The 27,483-nt window shown below is 42.0% G+C and overlaps 2 protein-coding genes across 5 annotated transcripts in view; both read left to right on the top strand.

Annotated features, from left to right (window-relative positions):
- LOC123768664 (acetylcholinesterase) overlaps positions 1 to 17,372 on the top strand; it is a 159,623-nt gene extending 142,251 nt beyond the window's left edge. For all 4 annotated transcript variants that reach the window (XM_045759331.2, XM_045759330.2, XM_045759329.2 and 1 more), the window contains one exon: positions 11,074 to 17,372. In XM_045759331.2, the coding sequence (XP_045615287.1) occupies positions 11,074 to 11,201 (128 nt within the window). In that variant the 3' untranslated portion in view covers positions 11,202 to 17,372. The remainder of the gene's footprint in view (positions 1 to 11,073) is intronic.
- Positions 16,765 to 26,899, top strand: LOC138358368 (uncharacterized). Its single transcript, XM_069316206.1, has 4 exons — positions 16,765 to 16,965; positions 24,608 to 24,728; positions 25,574 to 25,626; positions 25,827 to 26,899. The coding sequence occupies exons 1-4, from the start codon at positions 16,765 to 16,767 to the stop codon at positions 26,823 to 26,825; spliced, it is 1,374 nt and encodes a 457-aa protein (XP_069172307.1). The 3' UTR covers positions 26,826 to 26,899.
- The last annotated feature ends 584 nt before the right edge of the window (positions 26,900 to 27,483 follow it).

Genomic DNA, 27,483 nt, shown 5'->3' with positions numbered 1-27,483 from the left:
TGTGTCTTTCTTGCGTCTGTGACTTTCTTGCGTCTGTGACTTTCTTGCCCCTGTGTCTTTCTTGCCCCTGTGTCTTTCTTGCCCCTGTGTCTTTCTTGCCCCTGTGTCTTTCTTGCCCCTGTGTCTTTCTTGCGTCTGTGACTTTCTTGCCCCTGTGACTTTCTTGCTCCTGTGTCTTTCTTGCCCCTGTGTCTTTCTTGCCCCTGTGTCTTTCTTGCCCCTGTGTCTTTCTTGCGTCTGTGACTTTCTTGCCCCTGTGTCTTTCTTGCGTCTGTGTCTTTCTTGCCCCTGTGTCTTTCTTGCCTTGTGTCTTTCTTGCCCCTGTGTCTTTCTTGCCTTGTGTCTTTCTTGCCCCTGTGTACTTCTTGCCCCTGTGTCTTTCTTGCCCCTGTGTCTTTCTTGCCCCTGTGTCTTTCTTGCCCCTGTGTCTTTCTTGCCCCTGTGTCTTTCTTGCCCCTGTGTCTTTCTTGCCTTGTGTCTTTCTTGCCCCTGTGTCTTTCTTGCCCCTGTGTCTTTCTTGCCTTGTGTCTTTCTTGCCCCTTTGTCTTTCTTGCCCCTGTGTCTTTCTTGCCCCTGTGTCTTTCTTGCCTTGTGTCTTTCTTGCCCCCTGTGTCTTTCTTGCCCCTGTGTCTTTCTTGCCTTGTGTCTTTCTTGCCCCCTGTGTCTTTCTTGCCCCTGTGTCTTTCTTGCCTTGTGTCTTTCTTGCCCCTTTGTCTTTCTTGCCCCTGTGTCTTTCTTGCCCCTGTGTCTTTCTTGCCTTGTGTCTTTCTTGCCCCTGTGTCTTTCTTGCCTTGTGTCTTTCTTGCCCCTGTGTACTTCTTGCTCCTGTGTCTTTCTTGCCCCTGTGTCTTTCTTGCCCCTGTGTCTTTCTTTCCCCTGTGTCTTTCTTGCCCCTGTGTCTTTCTTGCCTTGTGTCTTTCTTGCCCCTGTGTCTTTCTTGCCCCTGTGTCTTTCTTGCCTTGTGTCTTTCTTGCCCCTTTGTCTTTCTTGCCCCTGTGTCTTTCTTGCCCCTGTGTCTTTCTTGCCTTGTGTCTTTCTTGCCCCCTGTCTCTTTCTTGCCCCTGTGTCTTTCTTGCCTTGTGTCTTTCTTGCCCCCTGTGTCTTTCTTGCCCCTGTGTCTTTCTTGCCTTGTGTCTTTCTTGCCCCTTTGTCTTTCTTGCCCCTGTGTCTTTCTTGCCCCTGTGTCTTTCTTGCCCTGTGTCTTTCTTGTCCCCTGTGTCTTTCTTGCCCTAAGACTTGCTTGCCCCTGTGTCTTTCTTGCCCTAAGACTTTCTTGCCCCTGTATCAGCATTCGCAACATCACTTAAGTTATTCATTGCACTATTGCATTATTAACATTTGAATATCTGAGTTCTGTAGTTACCGAGCTAATTTTGCTTAATTCTTATCCCTTTTTTGAAGATAAGTTTCCGGTGTTACTACTTTTCTCAATTCTCTCCCTTCCTCATTACCCAGATGTATCACCTCTCTCCACTGACAGTTTACTATCCGACTTCCATTTCACTTTCTTTCACCTGTTTTCGATTTACGTTCCCTTGCCTCCCTCTATTTTTCTCTCTCTCTCTCTCTCTCTCTCTCTCTCTCTCTCTCTCTCTCTCTCTCTCTCTCTCTCTCTCTCTCTCTCTCTCTCTTTTCTTCATTTCCAATTAACTTACCTCTTTTAATGTCCATTATTCTTCTTTTTAATATTTCAGTTATATTTCTTAAATAAAAAATACTATTGTTCACTGCATAAATCCCCAGCATACTCTACAGAAAATATAATCAGTGGTGTCCACAGCATATAGCATTACTGGCCTCCACTGCATATATCATTTGTGGGCTGCACAGCATATATGACCACTGGCCTACATACATCACCAGTGCACAGCATAAATCGGATATATATATATATATATATATTATATATATATATATATATATATATATATATATATATATATATATATATATATATATATATATATATTATACACTACATTTTATTAACTAAAATACATCTTCATTTATGCAACTACCCTTGAGTATGTGAATAGTTACATAGATGTGGCAAGAGGTGGCTATGTGATACTAAAGATGATGTCTGCACTGGCAGACTCCGGATGCATTTTGAGGATATCAACGTGATAAACATGTTTTTTGTTTTTTTTTATTAACATATTAGGTACATCTGCATTAGTGCAGCTACCCTAGACTATATGAAGTGGAGTACAGTGTGTCAAAAAAGCTAACTAGGTGATGCTATAAAATCCCCATCACACAGGATGGTTAGTCATACAGAGGCATGTGATTAGCGGTCTGCACTGGCAGACTCCGGATGCATTTTGAGGATAACAACACAAGATTGAATAAGGTAGCAGTGGTAATACAAGTCCCCATCTCGCAGGATGGTTAGTCATACAGAGTCATGTGTTTAATAGCCTGCACTGGCAAATTTTGGGTATACTGTGAGGATATCTTCAAGAATACGAGAGTGAATAAAGTAATTGCAAAGCTCCAGGTACCTCATGCCAACTGGTCTGAAAGGTCTAATAATTGGGCATTCAGTGATGTAGTGCGGGAGATCATGCCGTAGTTCCTGCTCACAGAGTTTGCAACTGGAGTGCTCAGGATTGGGAGACCCGTCACCTGCAGCCACCTGCCACAGGTAACGGTAACCCAACCTGATCCTTGCAACCACTGTGTCGCACAGTCTAGTGGACGTTTTGTGCTGTCCATAGATGTAGGTTTCAGATCTGAACAAATCATAGCTTTTTATACTAGTACTTTCAGGTCGTTGGGAGTCAGTAAGTTCTTTCCTATCAGATCTGAATGTTTGGACCAATACAGTTTTGACAGCAGAGATAGGGATACCTAGATCTAATTCAACTTCAAACTTGTTACACGCTAATTTGGCTGCAATGTCTGTCTCATTATGATGGGTTATATTTATGTGTGAAGGTATCCATACAAAGGAAATTCGAGACCCTTTACTCTGTGCATCAATTAGGTCATTTATAATTGGGAGTATGAGGTTCTTGCTGTCGATCTTCCAAGAGAAGTTTTCGATTGCTTGAAGAGCAGACTTTGAATCGCAGAATATTATTCCTCCTCCAATATTTTTTAATGTGCTGGTTGCTAAATGTAATGCTGCTAGTTCTGCTTGTGTGGAGGTCAGCCAGTTGTTTAGCCTGACACTGACAGACTTTGTGCAAATATTATTTCTATAGAACCTACATGCCGCTGCAGTCCGTCCAGTAGAAGACTGGACTGAGCCGTCGGTGTAGACACAGTGCTCGTGAGATCTTAGACTCTCGATGGAGGAGGCAATTGTTTCAAGAGTGACAGCTTTGAGTAGAGCAAGATTCTCATTATCTTTCTTGGTGACAGGTGTGTATGATACTTGAATGGTGGGGTACAGATAAAGAGGAATATCAGAGACTGGTAGATTGCACTTAAAAGGAATGTTAAGTTTAATGAGATTGTAAGCATTGTTTCTCAGCCAATTATCATAAAAGGAGTGAGTTGGTATGTCGGCACCAGTCAAAAGGGTGTTAACAGCACTAAATAATTTGTCTCTGAGCAATGTAGGAGATGTAGGATCTCTCATGACTTTAAGACAGAAGGTAGTGTTAACTTGCATTATTCTCTCTAGTATGGTTGGAAACTTCAGTTCTTCCCTCATGTTGATGATTCTTGTGCATCTTGGGGCACCAAGAATTATCCTCATGGCCTCGTTCTGTATTACTTCAAGTTTGTCCAACACAGAGGAGGGGAAATTAATTAAGTGCAGAGCATTATAATCAACGAGAGATCTAACAAACATCATATAGAATAGTCTAGCATATTTAATATTGATACCAATATTCTTACCAGTAAGTGTTCTCAATGGTTTTAGTCTTTCTTTTAACCTACGGTGTAGATCATTTACAATGTCACTGTTAATACCAACTCCAAGGTATTTGTGCTGCCCACACGTTTCAATGTTCTGGTTGTTGACCTTGAAAGCTATAGGGACATGAGTTTTCTCTTTGGGATGGAGAACTCTGGATTTAGTTATAGAGATAACAAGACCACATTCAATGCTTTTAGCAGCGAATGAATCAAGTAGAGCTTGCAGTCTAGTTTGGGAATTTGCAACAATGCATATATCATCGGCATAACAAATGACGGCTTCGTCAGGTAGTGTGGGAATATCAATTGTTAATTTGTGCATCAGAACATTGAACAGTGTGGGACTTAGCACTCCACCCTGGGGTGTACCCAACTCAAAGGGTGCACAGAGTTTACTTTTGACCCCCTTGAAAAGGACTGAGGCGGTTCTGTTACTCAGGTACCCCCTGAGCCATGTCAACAGTCTTCCCTTAACTCCAAAAGAGGCTAGCTGTTCTAGGATTATTTCTTTGTTTGCTGTATCAAAAGCAGTTTGGAGATCAATAAATGCCGCCTGAGAGTTTGGTCCCCCTCTGATAAAATACTCAGCAAAGCAAGTTTGTGTGCTTCTTCCAGGAAGGAAACCATACAGGTTAGGGGCAAGGTGGGGCTTGATTTGAAACATTAGTCTGTCGAGAATAATTCTCTCAAGAACTTTGCACATGCACGACGTCAGAGAAATGGGTCTAAATTTTTGTGAATTAGGCTTGGGTATGGGTATTATGAGTCCCTGTGTCCAGCGGTCAGGTAAAACAAACATGGGTTACAAAGAATGTAAACAAATCTACGGGACTACGTTCCCACATTTCAGTTATATTTTCCCGAGTCATTTTGGAAGTTTTCGACTGATGCATTTCGTGTATAGACCTTCACCGATGTATCTGTACCGGACCGCTGGCGTCCAGCTAACTCTAATTTTGAAATATGAATTGTTTAAACCTACTGGGCATAGTTTAATATTTAATTTGTGCCTGCTCACTGTGTTTCTTTTAAAAAAGAGAGCCCTACTCGACCGTTATTATTGGCTTCGAACGAATACCATGTTTTTATGGAATTCAATAATATTGAGCAAAGCTTACTCGTTTTAGGATATCTATGGTGTGAGAGATATGTGGGCAGGGAGAGCACTCTCACTATGTTTGCAAATGTGCTATTATTGACATTAGTCAGTGGTGAAAAGGAAATATTTTCTATAAGAATTCATACTGGTAAGCAGTTTATAGATTTGTATTTGTATGGCATGTAAGTTGACATCTATTTGTTCGTACGTATGTGTGTGTGTGTGTGTGTGTGTGTGTGTGTGTGTGTGTACAAGCGTACATACGTGCGCGAGTAAGTTATTGTGCATGTGTTAACTTTGGAAGAAATAAAATTAAATAGGGCTGCTTTTGCTAGTTATTCTAGTTAATCAGCTTCAGGCATCATTTTTTATCCCGTTCTTTTATATGGAATACCAAGCAGATTTTTCTCTCTCTTGTGACTGTTTTTTTCCACCATTTTGTCCACCATGCTAAGTGGAGATCACCTCAGGAAACTCGCTTTCATCAGCCACAAATTATAGCATTGGCCAGTATATTTTGCTAGAAGAGCTTCATTTAAAATTTTCGTACATATGCCTCATCTCAATAGTGTAAAGCAAACCAAAACAAAACATTAATGAGAAAAAATAAATTTGTTTCTTAAAAAAATTATTTTATCATTTTATTTTTAGATCTTATGTGCATGCTTGCCCATTAACATGTAAACGGGAGTCTTCCTACCCTCATTCAGCTACAAGGATTATTCTGTATAACTAAACATAAATTACTTTAAATCTTGTAATTAAATAAGAAATGAGTTGTAACATACATATGTTAATTAAATAAAATGTTTTTGATTAATGTGAATATCTGATTGAATGTCAACACAAATCTGTGTGGAGGTAGTGCTTGAGTTTCTCACTGTGGCGAAGGCTCTGATGGTACTCAATGAATCACCTTCCTGTCGACTGACAGCTGGGCAGGCGAGGAGGTGCTGACGTCACACCTGCTTGCAGTGAGATGTTGCTGATGTCTCACCTCCCTGCGACTAGGCGTAGCTTGCGTTTCGCCTGAGTATGTGTGTGTGTGGCTGGGGCCCAGCCAAGATCACTTTTGGGCATGGTTGTGATGCAGCCAAAATCCCTTTTGTGCATAGATTCGATGCAGCTAACACTGCACCTGTGCATGACTGACACGCAGTTAACACTGCACCAGTGCATGACTGACACGCAGTTAACACTGCACCAGTGCATGGCTGACACGCAGTTAACAATGCTCCACTATAGAGCGTCGGGGACCACAGAACGTAGGAGAAAAGGAAGCCTTGTAGCTGATAAGGGTGTGGAGGGCTTCCGTCAGTCCCCGGTGGTGCCGGGCTCACTAAAGATACACTTCACGCGACCACCGCAAAACACACTCAGAGCTACCCAGCTTCCCTCCCCCCCACACCCGCCATCCCTCTCCAGCAAATTGTTAGATTGGTAATACCTTTCACCTAAAATCAATTCAGAAGGAAACCTTTATCAAAATTAAACCAGATAAATTTCTCAATGTGGGTCGAAGTTTCTTAAAATTAGAGGACTGAGGTCCAGGACCAACAGAAGTCAATTTCGTGCGTTTTTGGCGGGAGTTTGAGTCGAACACAAGCTCATCCGCTTCAAATCTATTGCCTATTGTTTGGAGTGTTAGGAGACTATATTGATCATATAAGTACATGCAATATCGAAATAATTAATGAAATAACTGAAGCTGTGTTATATCAATTTATTGCTCAGAAACGACACAATATGAGAGTTGGACACAGATAAGCTTCTCTTAAACAGAATATATCTATTACATATCTAAACGCGAGTGTTTACAAGAGGTCCACATCAGTGTATTAAACACCTCAGAGTGAGTGTTTTATTCGGATCGGTATGAGTGCCATAAACATTTCAGTCTGAGCGTTTTAAGCCATTTAAAGATAAATCAAGGTCCAGCCTGTGTGTGTTTCTAGTAACGCAGTGTATGTATACTAGATGTCTAATTTGAATTAATTGTATTCGTGGCTCAGTCCAAAAGTCTTATCTCGGGTTGACTGTGCTTCAAATTTATCCAGTGTCAGACGGGCTTGATATATCAAATACCTTAGATGATTGTGTCAGAGGGACATTATAACGCCACAAGCCAATTCAATGGTTGTGTTGCGAACGAGTCATTTATCAGTGACAGTAGTATAGACACCATTACACACACACACACACACACACACACACACACACACACACACACACACACACACACACACACACACACACAATAAAAGGTAATACCGATGAGTGGTGCCGTGTGGAGGGGGGGGCGCGTGTGAGTGTGCGTGGGTCTTGAGTGAGCACTGGCCGCCGCTTGGCGCCTGGCTGGCTCCACTGAGCGGTCCACTTTGACAGGGAAGGGAGGTGAGTGCGCATGCGCTAGTCGCGACTCCAGCACCGACGGCACCTGCACCATTCACCCGCTCGGTCCATTTAGTTAAGAAGACGAAGGTAACCGTAGCTGGTCCTCTTATGTCATCGACAAGTAGTTTGTGCCGTTGTTCTTGGTGTTCCACACGGACTGTAGTCTAACTTTCCGCTTGAGTTCCATTGCTCCCCCTTGTATCAACCACCAAGTTAGTCGTCACTAAATTCGACCAAATAAATATTTAAGCATAAAGCTATTTAACATTCCTAAATAACATTACTGTATATACGATACTTTTACATTTTACATCATTAGAGTATGATAGATTAATTATTAGACCAAAATATTAATTAGTAGACTCATCATTATCACCCTTTCTCACCCTTACTCTTCGTGTGTGTGTCTCTCTCTCTCTCTTATCGAGGGAGAGAAGTGAGACATGTTCTCATCCCAAACCACGCCCAAGACCGTGGTTACTGTGGCTCCTCTTCCTCTCATTCCTCACCTCCTTCGCATCCTCCCCTCGCACTTCCACCTTGCAGGTATATTTTTTATAAGCATGATAATCCTTGACGCACACTCCCATGTCATCCCGAATGATCTGTGACTCGTCATACTGCAATGCTCGGTATTTGGAGGGTCATGTTATGCAGGGACATAAATGAAAGGTTGTGGTGAAGCCAAGACTTGGAGACACTGATTTGTCGCCCCTTGAGGATTTATTCAGTTGTTGTTGTTTAAGATTCACTTCTTGGAATAAAAGGTTCCAAGTAGCACGGGCTATGGTGAGTCCGTAGTGGACTTTGTGACTTATTCAGCTACGTCAAGACAAGCATTGGCTGGTGATGGTAGAGAGATTGACCTCCACCGTCTCCAGCGGACACCTCAACACTGCTACACACTGCTGGGCCCCACACACACACACACACACACACACACACACACACACACACACACACACACACACACACACACACACACACATTAGACTAAACTGGAAAAGGTTGAAAGGTTTGCCACCAGACTAGTACCCGAACTGAGGGGTATGAGCTACGAGGAAAGCCTACGGGAATTAAACCTCACGTTGCTGGAAGACAGAAGAGTTAGGGGGAACATGATCATCACATACAAGATTCTCAAACGAATTGATAGGGTAGATAAAGACAGGCTGTTTAACACAAGGGGCACACGCACTAGGGGACACAAGTGGAAACTGAGTGTCCAAATGAGCCACAGAGATATTAGAAAGAACTTTTTTAGTGTCAGAGTGGTTGACAAATGGAATGCATTAGGAAGTGAGGTGTTGGAGGCAGACTCCACACATAGTTTTAAATGTAGATATGATAGAGCCCAATAAGCTCAGGAACCTGTACATGAGTTAATTGACAGTTGAGAGGCGGGACCAAAGAGCCAGAGCTCAACCCTCGCAAGCACAACTAGGTGAGTACATACACACACACATACATACACTCTTGAGTGATCAAGTTATGTGGGAAAGTGGTGGTGGCCAAAACCGTCAGTAATTTCGAAGCGTTATACGACAAAGAGCACTGGGAAAACGGGACACCACTAGCGTAGCTCTCATCATGTAACCACACTTAAGTAATTACACATACACTCTACAAATTTTGTTCTGTGAATAAGTATTATATATATATATATATATATATATATATATATATATATATATATATATATATATATATATATATATATATATATATATATATATATATATATATGGGAGACATCTAATTCGGCATTCATAGGTATGTATTTTTGCTTCCCAATAAAGAGAGACATGGTCGATGGAAGGACTCCTCTGTTTATTTTGACCTTTACACCTATATATTATTTTATATTTTATTTTCACTTTTCGACCCTTAGCCTTCCTCTTATAGAGAATGTGTGTATATATTAATTGCGTTGTCTTTATTTATTGATCTCCTTTTCGTGCCTACATAATGCACATATTCAATTTTCAGGGACCGCTCTTCTATTAACCTGCTTCCCTGCCTGGATTTATATATATTTATAATAAATATATGATTTATATATATATATATTATATATATAAATATATATATATATATTATATATATATATATATATATATATATATATATATATATATATATATATATATATATATATATATATAATAAATATATAAACCTAAAGGGGTACAACCTCAAGTGCAAGTGTAGGGACCCATAGCCTCGGAGAAGAAAATAAGGAGTACTCAGAAAACTTTGTGGATCCTCACTGAACACTGATATTTTCTTCTCCTACCACCCCTATTCTTTTAGTATGTGTATGTATATCTAGCTTTATTTTAAAATTTCATTACACAAAAGGGGTTACAACATTGGTTACATGCAGGGGTACAAGGCTACTTGTCTCAAGTTGTAGGAGCTCATCTGAGGAGCTCCTCCAGCTCCTCAGATGGCGGGCCGGAACCATGGGTGCAGTGAGCATTTCCTCTCAGGATTTGCCACACTAAGGCGCTGAAAGAGAAAACTGGCGGCTCTAGGGTCTCTAGTTGTTTCAATTAGCTTGGACTCCAGCTTCTACAAAAACTATATTTTATATATATATATATATATATATATATATATATATATATATATATATATATATATATATATATATATATATATATAATGGAGAATCCTTGTGGATTCTCGCATTATATATTCTCCTTGTGCATTATATATTCCTTGTGGAATATATAATGGAGAGACCTTGTGGAGAATCCACAAGGTCTTCTCTGAACACTATTTATTTTCTCCTTCGAGGATGTGGGTCCCTTTAATTAAACCAGTGGTGGTACCCCTATATATATATATATATATATATATATATATATATATATATTGGAGGCAGTGTGGAGTGTTAAAGTTCTGCGTTTGATAAACAAAAATGTAGCTATGATCAAAACATATGGGAAACCCTTTTCAGTAGATTCCGTCGCAGGAAATGAAGGAGATTTCGAACTGTTATCCCCGCTGCTCTAGATGATATCAGGATAGAGAGTAGGCGAGTGTTCTCGATATTAGCTCACTGTTAGGCCAGCGTCTGATCACCCATCCACACTCTCCCGCCTCGAGTGCTTCTTCACCCTCCAATTTACTAGTCTTTCTGTCGTCTCTGTTATTGAAGCGAATCCTTTCCAGCTTGTTTGAAAATCATTCGGAGCAGACTGCAATAAACTGAAAATTGCCCTACTCAGTAACAATCAGATTGATATGCCTGATTTCCCACCTGTCGCATGCACGGCGCTTTGTACGCTAAATACATTTCTCAATACTTAATACATCTCACACTCCTCATCACCTCTGTACGCTAAATACATTTCTCAATACTTAATACATCTCACACTCCTCATCACCTCCCTTCCCCCAAACTTACATTCTCATTCCTGTACTCCAATACCTCCCTATTACGCTATTTTCGTGTATTGATACTTGACCCCTTGTCTTAACACACTGACGAGTCTGAAGCCATCATTACCTCTATATTGCTTACATTACATAATGGTATCGCCGGTAGCCCTCAGAGCCGCATGCTTCGCATCCAAGCATGTTTTTAACTTTCAGTATGTTTTCTATCTAGTTTTTTCTCGACCCTTTCCTCCTACCCCTTCCCTGCCTCTCTCCTCTCCTCAGTTCGATAATGTGTTACATGTGTTCCTTTGTTGCAGCCGACAAGACCAGCACGCGACCGGAGCAGTGTCCCAGCAGCACCAGCGGTGTTGGGGTGAGAGAGGTGGGACTGGCTGCGGGGCTGGTGAGTCCCGTCCTCGTCTACTCGTCCATGACCCGCCCGTGAGGCGAGACCCGCCCGCCTCTCCCTTACAACACACGCAAAAACCTCCGCTTGTAACAGCCGTCAAGAGGATATATATTATTCAACACTGAAGACGACCACCAGTTGCTCTTTTGACGCCGCTTTAAGTATGCTGAAGGCGACGACAAGTTGCTGTTCGCTGCCGCTTAGTATGTTTTCGGGACGATTCATTGCGTCGTCCCGCTAGATGAGTGCTATTTAGCCAGAATCTGCCGCGCTAAAGCAGTTTATATACAGATTCTGTAGCAGTGCTGAAAGTTTTGAGTACAGTCCAAACTACTAGAAGTAGCAAAGGGCAAAAGATTGATGTTTCAAAGTTCAGGGGAAAATGCCGTCTTTGGGATATGAACTTGTGTGCTGTTAAGTATCCTGGTAGCAAGAGTCCCAGGACTAGGTAATGGGTAGAAGACCAATGTAATATTACCGTGTGGGGCTCCGACTGGGTAAGTAAGGAGCAATACATTGTACTCAGGGCAGAGATAACAGGCTTTATGACATAGGATCGTCCCAGGATCGAATTCGGCACTTGCTACATCATAATAGTCTAAGATAGCCTATATATGTATAGCGATGGTGGAGTGGCTAGACTAAGGTGAACCTGTCCTGATGTATGGCATTGGATGACCGCGGGTGGACAGGCGCGAGTTATAAGGACACTCCGTTTCCTGGATCTCTCGCTTTGCCCAGAGACAGTGAACCCGGCAGTCTTAAGGTCGTCAGTAAAGCTATCTTTTTGCTAAGTTACTGCAGAAGGTGAGCCTTATTGACATCTTACATCTTACCAAATTATTCGCGTTATTAGACATCGTATTTTCGGTTCTTTAGCATGTCCCGCTAATAGCTTGGACGCGGACCATCGAGGACACACTCGTTATCAAGACGCCATATTTCCCTCCCTGCTGTAGGATGGGGGTGGCAATCTACCCTTTCTCGACGCATTGAAAAAATGTCTTTCTGGGCGCTAGGCAGACATAGAGCGCGCAAGATGCAAGCACACTCTTTACTGATCCTCTTAGCTACGTCTCCCTGACTCAGTCAACTCATACATATCTCTCCAGTAGTTCTAGGGTTTACCGTACTGTGTGCTAGGTTTCATCAGGCGTTCCGTGGTCCTCATGTTTAGTTTGGTAAAATATGAACTGTCACTAGCATCCCCATTTCTGGTAACTACAGAGTCTATTAGAGGTGACAATGGCTGTGGTTGAAATTCATGATATGGAGATTAAAGATAATATTACCACATTTACCAGGCAAAGAACATTTGATGCTATATCCCGTCAAAATGGCTATGTATTCCAGTGTCTGTGGCGTAAACAATGTGGAAAGGGGGATAAAAAAGTAGCCCTTTTGGCGGGAAATAGTCACAAATATCGCCTCTGGTTCAGCAATGGTCTTTAGTCCAATCTTCCCATTTCAAGTACTTCCACGCGCCTGGATCCGATGCTAATGGTAGTTGTAATATTTACTGATATGTATATATATTTTTGGTTCTCCGCTATATCCTAGTTCAATCAACTTGACTCAAATGTTGGCGTAAATTGCACAAGAAACACACCTGTTGTTGACTTTTGTCTTAAGTGGAATATATCAAACTGTCTAACCTCTTTGCCTGATAAAACGGACATATGACGAAGCTCCTATAGTCGTTTTAATCCTAGCATATTCTTCATAACCTCAGATAATCACTGTCATATAAAAGAAAAGATATAATATTAACTCTCGGAGAATTCCGGGAAAAATGTTGATGTTTGATTTTAGTATAAGTGAATGATAGGGAGCCTGTCGAAATGACGTGAGCTGTAGCACACTGTGGTCATAGATACTTTATTATGAAACCCATCCGAGCATATGTATTTAATGCGACTTTACTGTTATGTTGAGGGCTTATTAATAAATTTGTTTGTGTATATGAGCCGTGGCTTGAATCAGGGTAAGACCAAAGCAAAACGCCTAGTCCCTGCTCCACGGGTTATTGTGTCTAGCTCTCACTCTCTCCTTTCTACGGGCTCCTTATTACGCTAAAATAAATCACCATTTTCTTGTTAGTTCATATGTACATTCTTGAGAGTTTCTTCTTTGTTTCGTCCTTACTAGATAGCTTTACGTAAATAATAATACCTTAAGGATAGCTCTAATGTCAAATGTCTATAGACTAATGGTATATTGTTGCCGGATGCGTCTGCTTGTGGGTGTAAATGCCATGTACAAACCTTAGCAAAGACGTCTCTAGTCGCATTGATTATCTCTTTTTTTGTGTGTAATTATTTGGGCAGGTTCAAAAACATTGCAGATCAAACAAAAAATCAAATGACACTTGAGTGAATATGATATTTGACGAGTGTGCTGAAAAACCCGACTCGACTGTGTTGTCCAAATGTGTCTTTTTGGACCTGCTCCACTGAGCATACTAAGACTGAACCTGTTATACTAGATCCAATCAGAACTCGCGGGGCGATTTTCTGTGCGTTCTAATTGGTCAAATCAATTGAAGACAATACGAGGAATGTGACTCCCTAATAAGTCAAAGGGTAGATTTTATTCTTGTGCAAACAAACACATGTACACACACACACACACACACACACTCGCACACACACACACACACACGCACACACACACACACACTCACACACTCACACACACTCACACACACACACACACTCACACACTCACACACACTCACACACTCACACACACACACACACACACTCATCCACACACAGCTATGTAAACCTGTAAACCTTTTAGTGTTATTGTACATATGGAAAATATTAAAGACCTTCCATTCTCTGCTGACAGGTGCTTTGTTTCACTGAAGCATCTGTAATGATACGTGTCTTGCATGTGTATATATCACAGTATTTGTAGCGTCTCGGAGTATATAGTTCTATTCAATATAATACAATATAATTAGTAGATTTCTTCACAATTATTCATAAATTTTGTTGGTGGTATAATGTATGAACCTTTAATAGACCTTGCTGTTATGCTATTGGTGCTTAAAATCCCTAGGGTCATTCTCCAATTTCACGGCTCTTCAGTAAGTCTTATTAAGCCACTATATGATCTAGAGAGTAACGGCCTTACTGAAAACTCCTAAGACTGGAGAAGCTTCCTAGATAGTCGCCTAGAGCAAGAGAAACCCTTAAATTTGTCAGCCTTTCATCGCGATTTAGATCCAACCACTGCCGCATACATGATGATACGAGCGCCCCCTTTCCGGTTCTTAGTGGCGTTCCAGCAAGGTATTTCATTCTGCTTCAGAGAGAATATCAATCTTGCTGAAAAGTTTCTAGGATATGGAAATACTGGTAATACATAATCCTCCGACGTGGTGGAAAGCTAAGAGAATCCCAGGGATAAAGGCACAGGACTTAACAGATTGATGACTGTCGGACCATTGAGGTCTTTGCAGAAAGATGTGAGATGTTTGGTCCGAAATAGCTCCCCAAGTGTGGCGAATTCTATTCGGTGTTAAAAAATAGATTTAATCATTCCTGCGCTGGATAGTGCTACAGGTGCCAGACTGTACGACTCTGCTGTGCTAGTTTCACGTCAAGAACGGGACTGCGCATGATAGTCGCCACAACTTGCGCAGGGTCCGGTGGAGAGTCCCGGTTCTTGGACCGGCCGTTCAGCCTCAGCCGTCCCGGGTAAGTCCAAGAAATGAACCGAAACACAGATCAGCGGGTTTAAGGCGGGGGGCCAGAGAGTGGTAAAGCATCATGTGTCTCTATAAGGATAATTTGTAACTAGTATCACATACGCGTCTCGACCTGACGCACATGTGTGGGTTACCACTATTAGACCGCGAGTGCCCGCTGTGCCCATACGTCACGTTGGAGATGATGGAAGGCGAGATAGGACAGTTCATACCCAGCTTCCCAAATCATTTTGTTGATGATTAACTCATCTTCAATGTCATCATTTTATTTGCCTTTTTATGACATAAATGATAATCAAATATGACTTTTCGAAGCACTGACGCAATATTTTTTTTTTTTAGATTTAAGAGGTACATGTAAATTATTTCATAGATAACCAACGTTAATCGTTAGTAAAGTCCTACAGTTAAGTTCGTTGTTGTTCTTTATCTCTTGTGAAATGTTTATTAAAATGATCGCAAGGCGTTACAAAAAATATTATAGATAGCAGTAAAAGTCTAACCTCAACATAGTATTATATTCAGGTCGCGTCGATTAGCTGAATAAATGGGAATAAGTACTTGAAGTTCTTTCACATAAGACAATGATGAACAGTGAAATGTTATGAAAGAACGGATATAGACTCCCCACACACGTGTCTACTAAGACTAACACTCCTTGTTTACCTTTTTCGCCTTCCTGAGTGGCTACTTGAGGTCGCTTATGTTCCAAAACTGCCAAATTTGTTTCCCTATTGTTTCCTGAGCGACGAAGCCGACATTCCTTGCGCGGACACTATAGAGTTTGCCACCCAGTATAAAAACACTCAATAGGAGCTTAGTAACAGAACACATTGTAATTATTTTATAAGTTGTTACACACAATACTCCAGCTCCTGACACACACACACACACACACACACACACACACACACACACACACACACACACACACACACACACACACACACACACACACACACACACACACACACACACACACACAAGATTTGTTTTAATGACAGATCATAAGCATTAGGTTTATAATATAACCTGAATTAAATGCAGCATAATAAGAACATACAATGTTTTCACCGCCAACACCGAGCTACTACTACTACTGATTGTAAACATTTCCCAGTAACCACTCTAATACTTGTACAAATACTCTTCTCATCGACATGGCTCAAACTCGTGCCAATTACACTCTCCTCGCTCTGACCTTCTTTGAGCAAACCTTCAGCAACATGTAATCAAACTTGAGGACGATTGTGTCAGTACGGTATCTCGAGTGGCCCAGCTGCCCTGTGCGTCAAGCTGTCACTCTCAAGAGCGGCCCAGCTGCCCTGTGCGTCACGCTGTCACTCTCAAGAGCGGCCCAGCTGCCCTGTGCGTCACGCTGTCACTCTCAAGAGTGGTCCAGCTGCCCTGTGCGTCACGCTGTCACTCTCAAGAGCGGCCCAGCTGCCCTGTGCGTCACGCTGTCACTCTCAAGAGCGGTCTACGTCAAGCTGTCACTCTAAAGTGTCCCAGCTGCCCTCAAGTTCTCTCTGTCATGATCGTCCTCGTCTGACGTACTGACTCTTATTCTAAACCCTGCGTTTGCCTCCGTTGCTTTCTTTTGTTATGTTGTCATGGGTCTCAGCTGGTCTTAGGAATACTGTAAGTAAATATCTGGTAGCTGGGGTTTCTAGAGCCATTTAGATTGAAAAGCTGGTTCTTGAAACAATTTTTGTTTCTGGTTTTCTGGAGGTACTCAGTGGGTATGCTCCTTTCTCTCTGATGCCTGAGAGTCCTCCAATTGGTGGACATTTTCCAGGAGAACATTTAGAGTCACGAAGTTGACGATTTTTTTTCCTTGGTGTCCATTTCGTGAGATTCCAAGAATGCTTCAGTTGAAGAATGGCGGTGGTGTTGGTGCATCTGGTTGGCAGAACATTGTGTCCGGTCCATCTTATTGGTGCTGCAAGTGCGGTATCTGATGGCTGTGATGTTGAAGGGGATGCATCTAGTCTGATTGATAGAATATGGCAGCGGGATAATCTGATTGGTGGAATGTTGAAGCGGATGCGTCTGATTAGTGGAATGTTTAGCATCGGAATGGTGGAATGTTGAAGCGAGTACATCTGTTTGGAAGAATGTTGTAGCGGGCGCATCTGATTGGCGAAATGATGCATTTAGTGCACATGATTGGCATGATTATTAAAGTGGCATATTCTACGTGACTCCTGACTTGTGAATTTACTTACGATATAGTATTTCTTAAGACTGCCACTCAACTTAAGCGATTTTGAGATCTATTGTAGTGCTTCAATAAGGTTGTTTTTCTTCCTCGTCTTAAAGAGAGAGATTAAACCCTAAATGATTGCCTACTTACTTTTGAAAATCATCACTCTAATATTTACTCAATTTTCACTCACAAAATATATTACAAAACTATCTCTCTTGAAAACTGGTATATGTAAAATTAAATGTACATCGTAGCAACATCAATAAAGTTTTTACGATTATGTGCCTATTTTTACCTGCGGCTGATGCAAATATTGCCATAAAAAGTCAATGGATGTGTAACTCTGTTATTTTTTGGTAATTGTTAAGCTATTTTCCTGCCACAGGCGATGGCCATTTATTTATACAATGTTAACATCATACCTACATTCTCTTTGTGTCCTCCGTGGACAGATTTAAGGCTCTGTTAGACATTATGTTGTGTATTGAGTTATTGACCATTTAATCACATTAAGAGGTTGAAAATATTTTTAACAGTGTTAATAACGATACATACATTCTCGTCTGCCTTACATAGACGGGGTTAGAGAGCTGTTCTCGTATATATTGTTCAGTATGTTATTGAGCACTCAACATCAGAAGGTTATCTATCTTGAGGTTATCTTGAGATGATTTCGGGGCTTTAGTGTCCCCGCGGCCCGGTCCTCGACCAGGCCTCCACCCCCAGGAAGCATCCCGTGACAGCTGACTAACTCCCAGGTACCTATTTACTGCTAGGTAACAGGAGCATCTGGGTGAAAGAAACTCTGCCCATCTTTTCTCGCCGGCCCCCAGGATCGAATCCTGGACCACAGGATCACGCGTTCAGTGTTCTGTCCGCTCAGCCACCGGCTCCTCTTGTCCTCAAGGTGATTGAAAGTCTTTTAAAATGCTAACAGGTGCATGTATACACCCTGGTCTATATGCAGGCGATGAGTCACAATAACGTGGCTAAAGTAAGTTGACCAGACCACATACTAGAAGGTGAAGGGACGACGACGTTTCGGTCCGCCCTGGACCATTTTCAAGTCGATTGTCAATTACTTGAGAATTAATCGACTTGAGAATGGTCCAGGACGGACCGAAACGTCGTCGTCCCTTCACCTTCTAGTGTGTGGTCTGGTCACCCTGGTCTATCCTACAGAGTGTCGTGTGCTAACGCTCTCATCCAACTACATAATACATAATATAATGACAGATAGGGAATTACGCATCAAACTGAAATAATTGAAACCGATGCAGTCGACTCCTGCCAAAGCCAAGACGATGTCTCCTTCTCGAAAAAAAGGCGCTGATTATGCAAGGGGAATCGATACTTCTCGAGGGAGGGAGGCCACACATTATGGCTGTTATATGACATCATAAAGTGAACTATTACTGATGCCTATAACGCCCTATTGCTAGAACCTACTAATGAACCCCTACTATTTTGATGAAGTACAAAATGGGGGATTTGACTTTAGTAGACATTCTGAGGGGTTTTTCATCCTTCCGTAATGGTACATTTTCTGAAAAAGAGACATAGCGGGAGAGAAAGAGATAAAGAGAAAGAGAGAGAGAGAGAGAGAGAGAGAGAGAGAGACACCCAGGTACCGCCGGGCATCCTAGCTGGAATAATATATATTATAGTTGCCAGCATGGAACTTCCTTAGTGGCAACATGCTTAAGTCCACATTATTCAATTAAAAAACAATGAATACCATGTTATGGGATCGGACCAGCGTCCCTGGACCCTCCAGACACACACACACTACTGCTGGACTCTCCATATAAGTCAGTTTCTTACTCAAGAAACATTCCACACTCACCAATTCTCCCAAGAATATATCCCCCATGACCTCCTATCCTTCCCCTCACCCATATTCCCCATCTCCAACACCTACTCTCTCCTACCCTCCTTACTAGTATTTTCCCCTACCCTTTCTCCTACTCCAACCTCATTACCAACATTTCTACCCCTCCTCTCTCCCTCCCCCCCCCCTCACTCTCCCTCGCCCATTCTCCCTGCCACTTCTCTTCCCTACTCTCAGTCGGCCTCTCCACTGCTCTCTCTCGCGTGATGCTGGTTGACTGCCTTTAAGAGATTTATTATTCATGAACGGTATACAGAGAAGGGATGATGGCCTCGCCAACTCTCCCAGGGCTGAGGGGAACTGAAGAGAGGAGAAGAGGCAGAAAGGGGCTAGAATACAAAGAGAGAGAGAGAGAGAGAGAGAGAGAGAGAGAGAGAGAGAGAGAGAGAGAGAGAGAGAGAGAGAGAGAGAGAGAGAGAGAGAGAGAGAGAGAGATGGAACTGTTGCCACGAGCAATCAGGAAAAGGCTGACCTACTGGCAGACGAAGAATTTGGGCACCAGGATACAGGTGCGTGATCCAGAACGACAGCCTCTACAGCACATCTGTTGTGCCAGGTGAGCACGATGGGGATCACCTTAATCCGTGCTGCTTGTAACTTGATGTTTCAAGAATCTGAATCTAAAACAACAACAACATCATACAGCCTCTATAACTTGTTCCAAGCACTGTGTCAAAGTTGTCAGCAGAGACGAGTCCTCCATCTCTTTAAATCACTTGACATATTTAAGTCAATGGGGTTCGGATAAGGTCACCCCGAGGCCGTTATGCAGGTGTGAAGACCTTCCTACCTCAAGGCATATTGACCTTGAGTTAGGCAGGACAATATCACAAAAAAGAAAAGCCGTTTAGTGGTCATTAACTACGTACCAATGTCGTTGCTGTCAATTTCTGACAAAAATTCGCTAGACAGTAATCCCACAGCAAGTCACAGTATTCTTTGATCATCATCAGTTACCGTACAGTCTCCAACAGGGTTTCAGGAGATGTCGTTCTGGTGCTGATCTCTTTTTGAACCTTTCCATTAAGTAGCATTATTTCCCCATTAGATATTGTTGGTGCTTTTGACCGGATACGACACCACAATCTGCAGCTAAGCTTCAAACAGTTAGTATGTCAGTATCTTAGTACCGTCATTCTACAGTTAATAAGAGTCTACCTACCTTCTAAACGTAGTTTTAATAGAGCAAAAATTTAAAGCCATTCCATTGGTACCAATATACCACAGGGTAGTTTTCTTAGCTCTTTGCTGTGAAAGATCCACTTAAACAATCTCCTTCTCATCCTTATAGCTCTAGCATAATGCGATGATGAGCATGAGAGAAAATCCCAATAGGTACGAGGCTCATTAATCGCGAACTGCCACAATTTCTAGCAGTTGTAGGCGGCGGCAGCAAACACAGGTGACGATCATAACTAGACTGCATAACAGTGCAGCAAGGACAGGTATATGATTGAGTAGAAAATCTAGTGCTAAGTGATGAAGCTAACATCTTGATGATAAACTTTGACTCTTTGATGACCATGAAGAGCCATGGCTACCCCTAGTAGTCTTGGCTAGCCAAGAGCAGGCTACTTATATAAAACAATTCTGCTTCCATTTGGAATATGCATCGCTATGGTCTGGGTAGATAACCACGTGAGAAAGCTCAGCTCTTGACCCACCCTGGTTGGATTGGTGAGTATATTGAGAGCCGTCAACACCGGAGAGATGTCGCCTTGTAATGTACAAGGACAATATACACAATGTTCCCCACCTGGAACAACTTCGTAGACAAGCAAATGCTGCAGCTACATTCACAAGGCGCGCAGCCTTCAATAACTTCGTGCTGGCCTAAATCATAAGAAAAAGTAATTCCTATGCTGACTTACATTTGGAGCATGTTCTTACATGCTAAAATAAGCTTAAGATTAAAATAATTTACCACAAGAAGGCTCTGGCACACTTCACACATCTGGTACACATCCTCTACATCTCATGATGGTAACATTAGTTAAATTGTATTCCTAATGAACAAATAATGATAAGACAATTAAATGAATAACTATATGGACAGGCTTATGATGAGATGACAGTTCTTAGTTTGGAGTGTCACTAGGAAAATCAGCTACATTCTAAATGTACTCTTGTCTTAGAGAGACAGACAGAGAGAGAGAACGAGAGAGTGTAAGAGAGAGAGAGAGAGAGAGAGAGAGAGAGAGAGAGAGAGAGAGAGAGAACGAGAGAGTGTGAGAGAGAGTGTGAGAGAGAGAGAGAGAGAGAGAGAGAGAGAGAGAGAGAGAGAGAGAGAGAGAGAGAGAGAGAGAGAGAGAGAGAGAGAGAGAGAGAGAGAGATAATGAGTGTGCTTCAAGAGAGTGCTCAAGGAAGCACCATTTGCCCCAACACACAGGAGCCTGAGAGAAAACCCTCGCACAAAACTCACGGGTGGAAAATATCGCTCAAAATATGAATGGAAAATAAATGCAAGTGTCAGACTGTGTAAAGAAGCAACGAGGAAGAATAAAGCTCTTGAGTGAATTTTTAATGGAGAACGCTAATGGCGATGTGAGAAAAACTATATGTGAAAATTATATGAATAACTGAATATTCTCGGCAAAACATATACCATTCGTTATAACTTATACCACGACGGTTTCCCAGCGCTGGAAGATTATATAGAAATCAATGGAAGCTTTTGTGGTGATGCTGATTGAGCCAGACATCAAAACTTTTTAATATATAACCTTTTAATTATTTAAGTCTCCAATGTTCAATTGCATTCTTAACATAATAATGAACTGTAAACAAAATTGGTTTACAGTTCACATTTCGAGGTCATAAGCACCATAGTTGTTTCTCCATAATTATATATAAAAATGTAGATGTAGAGGAAAAGAAACACACCTTGAGTAATAAATGTATATACCTTGTATATAACAGCTATTGCCCTAATTAATAAAAAAAATAACACATACTGGCCCCCTCCTCTCGATTGGGTAACACTTCATCTCATATTATAAAAGTTGTCAAACCTGGTAATTTGTCCTCACAGTTACAGCCCCGCTCCTGTGCCAGGTAAGTCCACTACGGGCTCACCATAGCCCGTGCTACTTGCCGCTCCTGTGCCAGGTAGTCCACTATGGGCTCACCATAGCCCGTGCTACTTGGAACTTTTAGTTTTGAGTGGCTGAATCTGAAACAACAGCTAATTTGTCTCTAACGGGCTCACTATAGCCCGTGCTACATGGGCATTTCGTTCTCAGTAGCTAAATCTAATTTAGCAGCAACAGCTAATTTGTCTACACTTTTCCTCTACCTCCGAAAATCTTGAAGATAAATTCAGAGAAACGCGTCTTTTAGCGTCACGTATCAGTTCGAATCAAATTGTTAAATGAACTGAGAGAGAATTTTTCAACTTCCTTTTCAAGTGAAGAACATAGGAAATATAGAAAAGATTTGCGCAAGAATTATTCATCTAATCATTTCGATTATGTTCAATAAAACACATTCACATTATATGTGGTTAGGGTACCAATGCTGCTGATTGGGAGACCCCTGGCGGCCTAAGTTCGAATCCCCTGAGTAGTCATATGTATATTATATATATATAATATACATATGACCAATATAATATATATGTCCACTGACATCCATTTTGTCCGTCTATTTCTGTGTAAAAATATACAGTACTCTCATAGTCGCATTTGCAAGGGATGAGTGAGGCTCTTGGGTCCCGCCTCTCTACAGTTAATCGACTGGTGTATAAGTTACTGAACCTAATGGTCTCTCTCATATATGCTGTTGTCATTTGCTATCGGCTAATAGGCAAATGGGCCCGAGTTCGATTCCTGTGCTGGACGAACCGTTTGGGCTTCGTTTCTGTACGTCTGATGCCTCTGTTCATCTAGACGTAACTAGGTACCTCGGAGTTAGGCTACTGTTGTGGGCTGCATGCTGGGGAAGGTCAGTGGAGGGTGACTAGGTGCTAGAGGGTGACCTCTATAGGGATAATAGGGATCCCTCACTCCGACACTGGGAACCTATTCCGTTATTACTGAGTCTTCCTCGAAGGTTCTGTAGCGTAGCATGACCACGTCGGTTTATAACCGAAGGTCATGCGGTAGGATAGAAGCAGTTGGTCATCGTTATCCATTATTGAATGGTTCTGTTCACCTATTAGTAAGTAGGTACCCGGGATTTTGACAACTTCTGAGGGTTGCATTCATGGAAATGCAATTTCCATTCATGTAATATGCATTCATGGAAATGCATATTTCATGGAAATACTTGACCTAAGGAGCCCTCAACAATCCTAACAAGCGCCTTCTCTGCGGCTATGGAAAACCGACTGGAATAATCATTGGTTAAACCTTTTGGATAGAAATTTCAATAGTTAACCCATTTACTCCATTTTCTATGAACAATCACAGCCAACGAAGTTTATCTTGGGCAAACTTAAAGAAAGAACAAAAATTCAGCCTTTAGTATATTACCTGAGAGTCAGGAAGTACAGGCGTGTTGTATAGTGGTACAGCACGCCTGTGTACAGTGGTACAGCACGCCTGTATACAGTGGTACAGTGCATCATTTGGAATTTTCTCATCTTTGGATCAATTGGAATTTTCAAATATATATTTCATGGCGCATTTCCTATCACCCAATCAGAATTACATTACAAGAATGGAAGAACTCTTGTATTATATATATATATATATATATATATATATATATATATATATATATATATATATATATATATATATATATATACTCACTCCCTCACACCCTACAAGTGACTCGAACCCATACTGCCAGGAGCAACGCAACTGGTATCTACAGGACGCCTTAATCCGCTTGACCATCATGACCGAACAAAAGGAAGTGATAGCCGAAGCTATTTGAACCACTTCCCCGCCGGCACTCAAATGGTAATCTTGGGCATAGCATTTTATCAAATCACCTCATTCTTTGGGGCACACGTGAGGAACACAAATGCGAACAAGCCTGAATGGTCCCCAGGACTATATGCGACTGAAAACTCACACCCCAGAAGTGACTCGAACCCATACTGCCAGGAGCAACGCAACTGGTATCTACAGGACGTCTTAATCCACTTGACCATCACGACCGGAAAGTTGCATATAGTCCTGGGGACCATTCAGGCTTGTTCGCATTTGTGTTCACATTCGGGGTTGTAACTCACAACCCCGCCTTTGGTATGAGGTGGGGACAAAAGAGCCAAAGCTCAACCCCCGCAAGCACAAATAGGTGAGTACTTCCTAACTCGGCTGTGGGGGGGTGGGGGGACCTCAATATTAGCCCAACGTGTATCTGGTCTATTAATAGTATGTTTTACTCGCTATTTTCCTGGGTATGACCCGACCGCCACGTGATAGGGAAAAAATCATCATAAAGGTATAACACACTTGGCAGAGCATCGCTGCAGCATGCCGAACACACAGCAAAACTACAACCTTCCCACAACATTCGAACAACTTGTAACACCTTCTAACAAGTAGTAACAAGTATCTAACAAGTTGTAACAACATCCCGGTCATAAAAAAAACTTTGCAGCAAGATGCAACAGCTTTGTAACAAGTTGTAAGAAAGTAACAAAAAGAACCGTTACGTTGTGTGTTTACAGAGTTATGGGCGCCTGGCAGCCATATATGCCACTCCAGACAAGACCTCTCACCAGGATGCCCCTACCGAAGAGAGCATCAAGAATTTGCAAAGTCTTTGCCTTGTTAATATTAGTTCAAGGGGTGAGTCTTTCTCGAGTGTTTTTAACATAGGTTAAAATAACGCTACAGACGTCTGTTTAAAACAATATGGCTTAACCTCAGGGAATATCTTCATGATAACCGTTAGCTAAGCTTTGTTATCCTTGATGCGTCGTCTGTGGGCATCGTTCAGCGCGTGGGTGAGGTTGTTGTTGTTAAAGATTTGCTACCTGGAACATAAAGTTCCAAGTAGCATGGGCTATGGTGAGCCCGTAGTGCCTTATGCGTGAGTGAGGGAACACAGGAAAGTAAAGTGAAAAATGCGGGGGTGGAAGAGACCGGGCAGCGGGGATAGTGATCCCGGAACCTCTACAAGGTATGTATATATACAACAGTAAGATCACTGTACAATATATATACAACAATCAGTAAGATCACTGTACAATATATATACAACAATCAGTAAGATCACTGTACACTATATACAACAATCAGTAAGATCACTGTACACAATATACAACAATCAGTAAGATCACTGTACACGGGGTCCTAGGAAGCGATGGGTTGCCATTCAGGACGTGAGCTGGTGTACTGTGGGTCTGATTAGTCTGTTATGTTAAATATTTTATTACGAATGATGTAGTGAATGTACGAGTGATAATTCTAATTTGGTATTATTTAATGCATATAACCTGTCTCTTTTTGCTATAATTAAGAACTGTTTTAATGTGTCTGATGCGTTATGGGACGTGATATTAAACTATTATTTGTTAATGGTAACCGAAGTGCATATTAATGATTATTAGCCCATTTTTAATTTAATTTATTTCCATTTGTTCTCTCGTTCTAAAGTTCAGCAACATTATTAGAGAGCTCGGTTGTTGTAGTTGTTATAGATTCAGCTACTGGGAACAAAAAGTTCCAAGTAGCACGGCCTATGGTGAGCCCGTAGTGGACTTAACTGGTACAGGAGCGGGGGTTTTAACTCGGAGAGTTCGGGTAACGAAGGAGCCCGTGATTATTTTCTTATTCCTGGTCTTACTTAATGGACTGTTTTATTCCATCATGGAATAAAAACATTACATACATGTGCCTCTTCTGTATGTTACGGTCTCTGATAATGAATATTTTAACCTTCAGATGTTGACACTTGTGTCAAGATGGCGACTAGTGGATGATGTGGACCAGTTACTTCTGGCACGTCTGGCTGGTCCGCTAAGCTATGATGATCCTGATCTTCTTCACGCCGTGGCTCGCCACTTCATCCATCCGCCATCCACCCAACCCTATAACCTTAAGCGGGATCGGAAGCAAGGGACCGCTGACAAATTCAGATATGCTTTACACGAAGGGGAGTTTGCTCACGTGTTCTGTAAAAAGGTCCTTCGAGAGATATTCGCCGAGGCACCGCCCGGGTTCTTTGTGGAGGCTGGGGCCTTGGATGGGGAGTTTCTCTCCAATACATTATTTCTGGAAACGGACAAGGGATGGGAGGGGCTGCTGGTGGAAGCCGACGAAGACATGTTTCGCCAGTTGTTAGAGAAGCACAGGCGAGCATGGGCAAGCCATTCGTGTTTGGCCACCCACGGCCACCCACACCGGGGCACACTCGTCAAATTCGTGACGCTTCCAGGCTGGGATAGTTTTAAAAGTTATTCTGCAAGGGCGCACGGATCGCTGTTGAGTGTGAAAGGAGGAACTACTTTGGACTTGACGGAGCCGGGTCGTCGAAACTACGAGTCTGTGCAGTGCTTACCCCTGGCCACGCTGCTGCTGGCGATCAACGTCACCCACGTAGACTTGATGTCTCTGGACGTTGAGGGCTCTGAAGTAGGCATCTTGCGCCACTTCCCCTGGGGCCGCATCACGGTAGATGTGTGGCTGGTTGAGCACCAAATTAGCATCCCATCAACCTCCTCCACTCACACCAGCCCTGTGTCTACACCAACTCCAAAGGACGCAAGGAATCAGAAATTATCCACATCCCCTTCGGGCCAAGAGAAAGTTGATCGAGAGTTTGTTGACATATTCCTCTCACACGACTATGAGCTGCATAGGGTAAGCACTAAACTTTCAATTCTCAACTACGTGTTCATTCTGCGAGGGTCCAGTGTACACAGAAGACTTAGGGGCGGGTGATCCGATTATTTCATCCTAATAACATGATCATTTGGACTTTAACTTTAGATAGATTATTTTGATTAATATTAATAAAAAATAGCTATACCTTTAATATATTTATTGAAATCTGAAAGCCTAACACCAGTGTTTTTGTTCAAAGCCTTATTGGTCCCAAAGCATAGATATAACTTAAACTCTATGACCCCTCAGGATTCGAACCCAAGCCACTGCGGGTCTCTTCATCAACCGTACTAATCCTCCGACCACTGCACCAGTGATCGATGGCTGCAAATATATATATGCAAGAATAATCACAACAAAGACGTGATTCGGTTATGTGTAAGTTTCCACGAAGAAATAAAAATGTAACAGAACTTGATAATGTGTTGAAACATGAACGTTGTCGTGTTTCAACACATTATCAAGGAATACAGACAGAGAAGATTTGGTTGGTTGATTGATGAAGATTAAACCACCCAAAAGGTGGCACGGGCATGAATAGCCCGTAATTCAAAACAGAGAAGACATGGGTATAGAAATGATATGGTTAAATGGGTATTCCCTATTTTTTGGAAAATGTGCTTCACATACATTGTGTGTGTGTGTGTGTGTGTGTGTGTGTGTGTGTGTGTGTGTGTGTGTGTGTGTGTGTGTGTGTGTGTGTGTGTGTGTGTGT

Source organism: Procambarus clarkii, chromosome 83, assembly GCF_040958095.1.
Source record: "Procambarus clarkii isolate CNS0578487 chromosome 83, FALCON_Pclarkii_2.0, whole genome shotgun sequence".
NCBI classification, from domain to species: Eukaryota; Metazoa; Arthropoda; class Malacostraca; order Decapoda; family Cambaridae; genus Procambarus; species Procambarus clarkii.
This window is presented reverse-complemented; position numbering and strand designations above follow the sequence as displayed.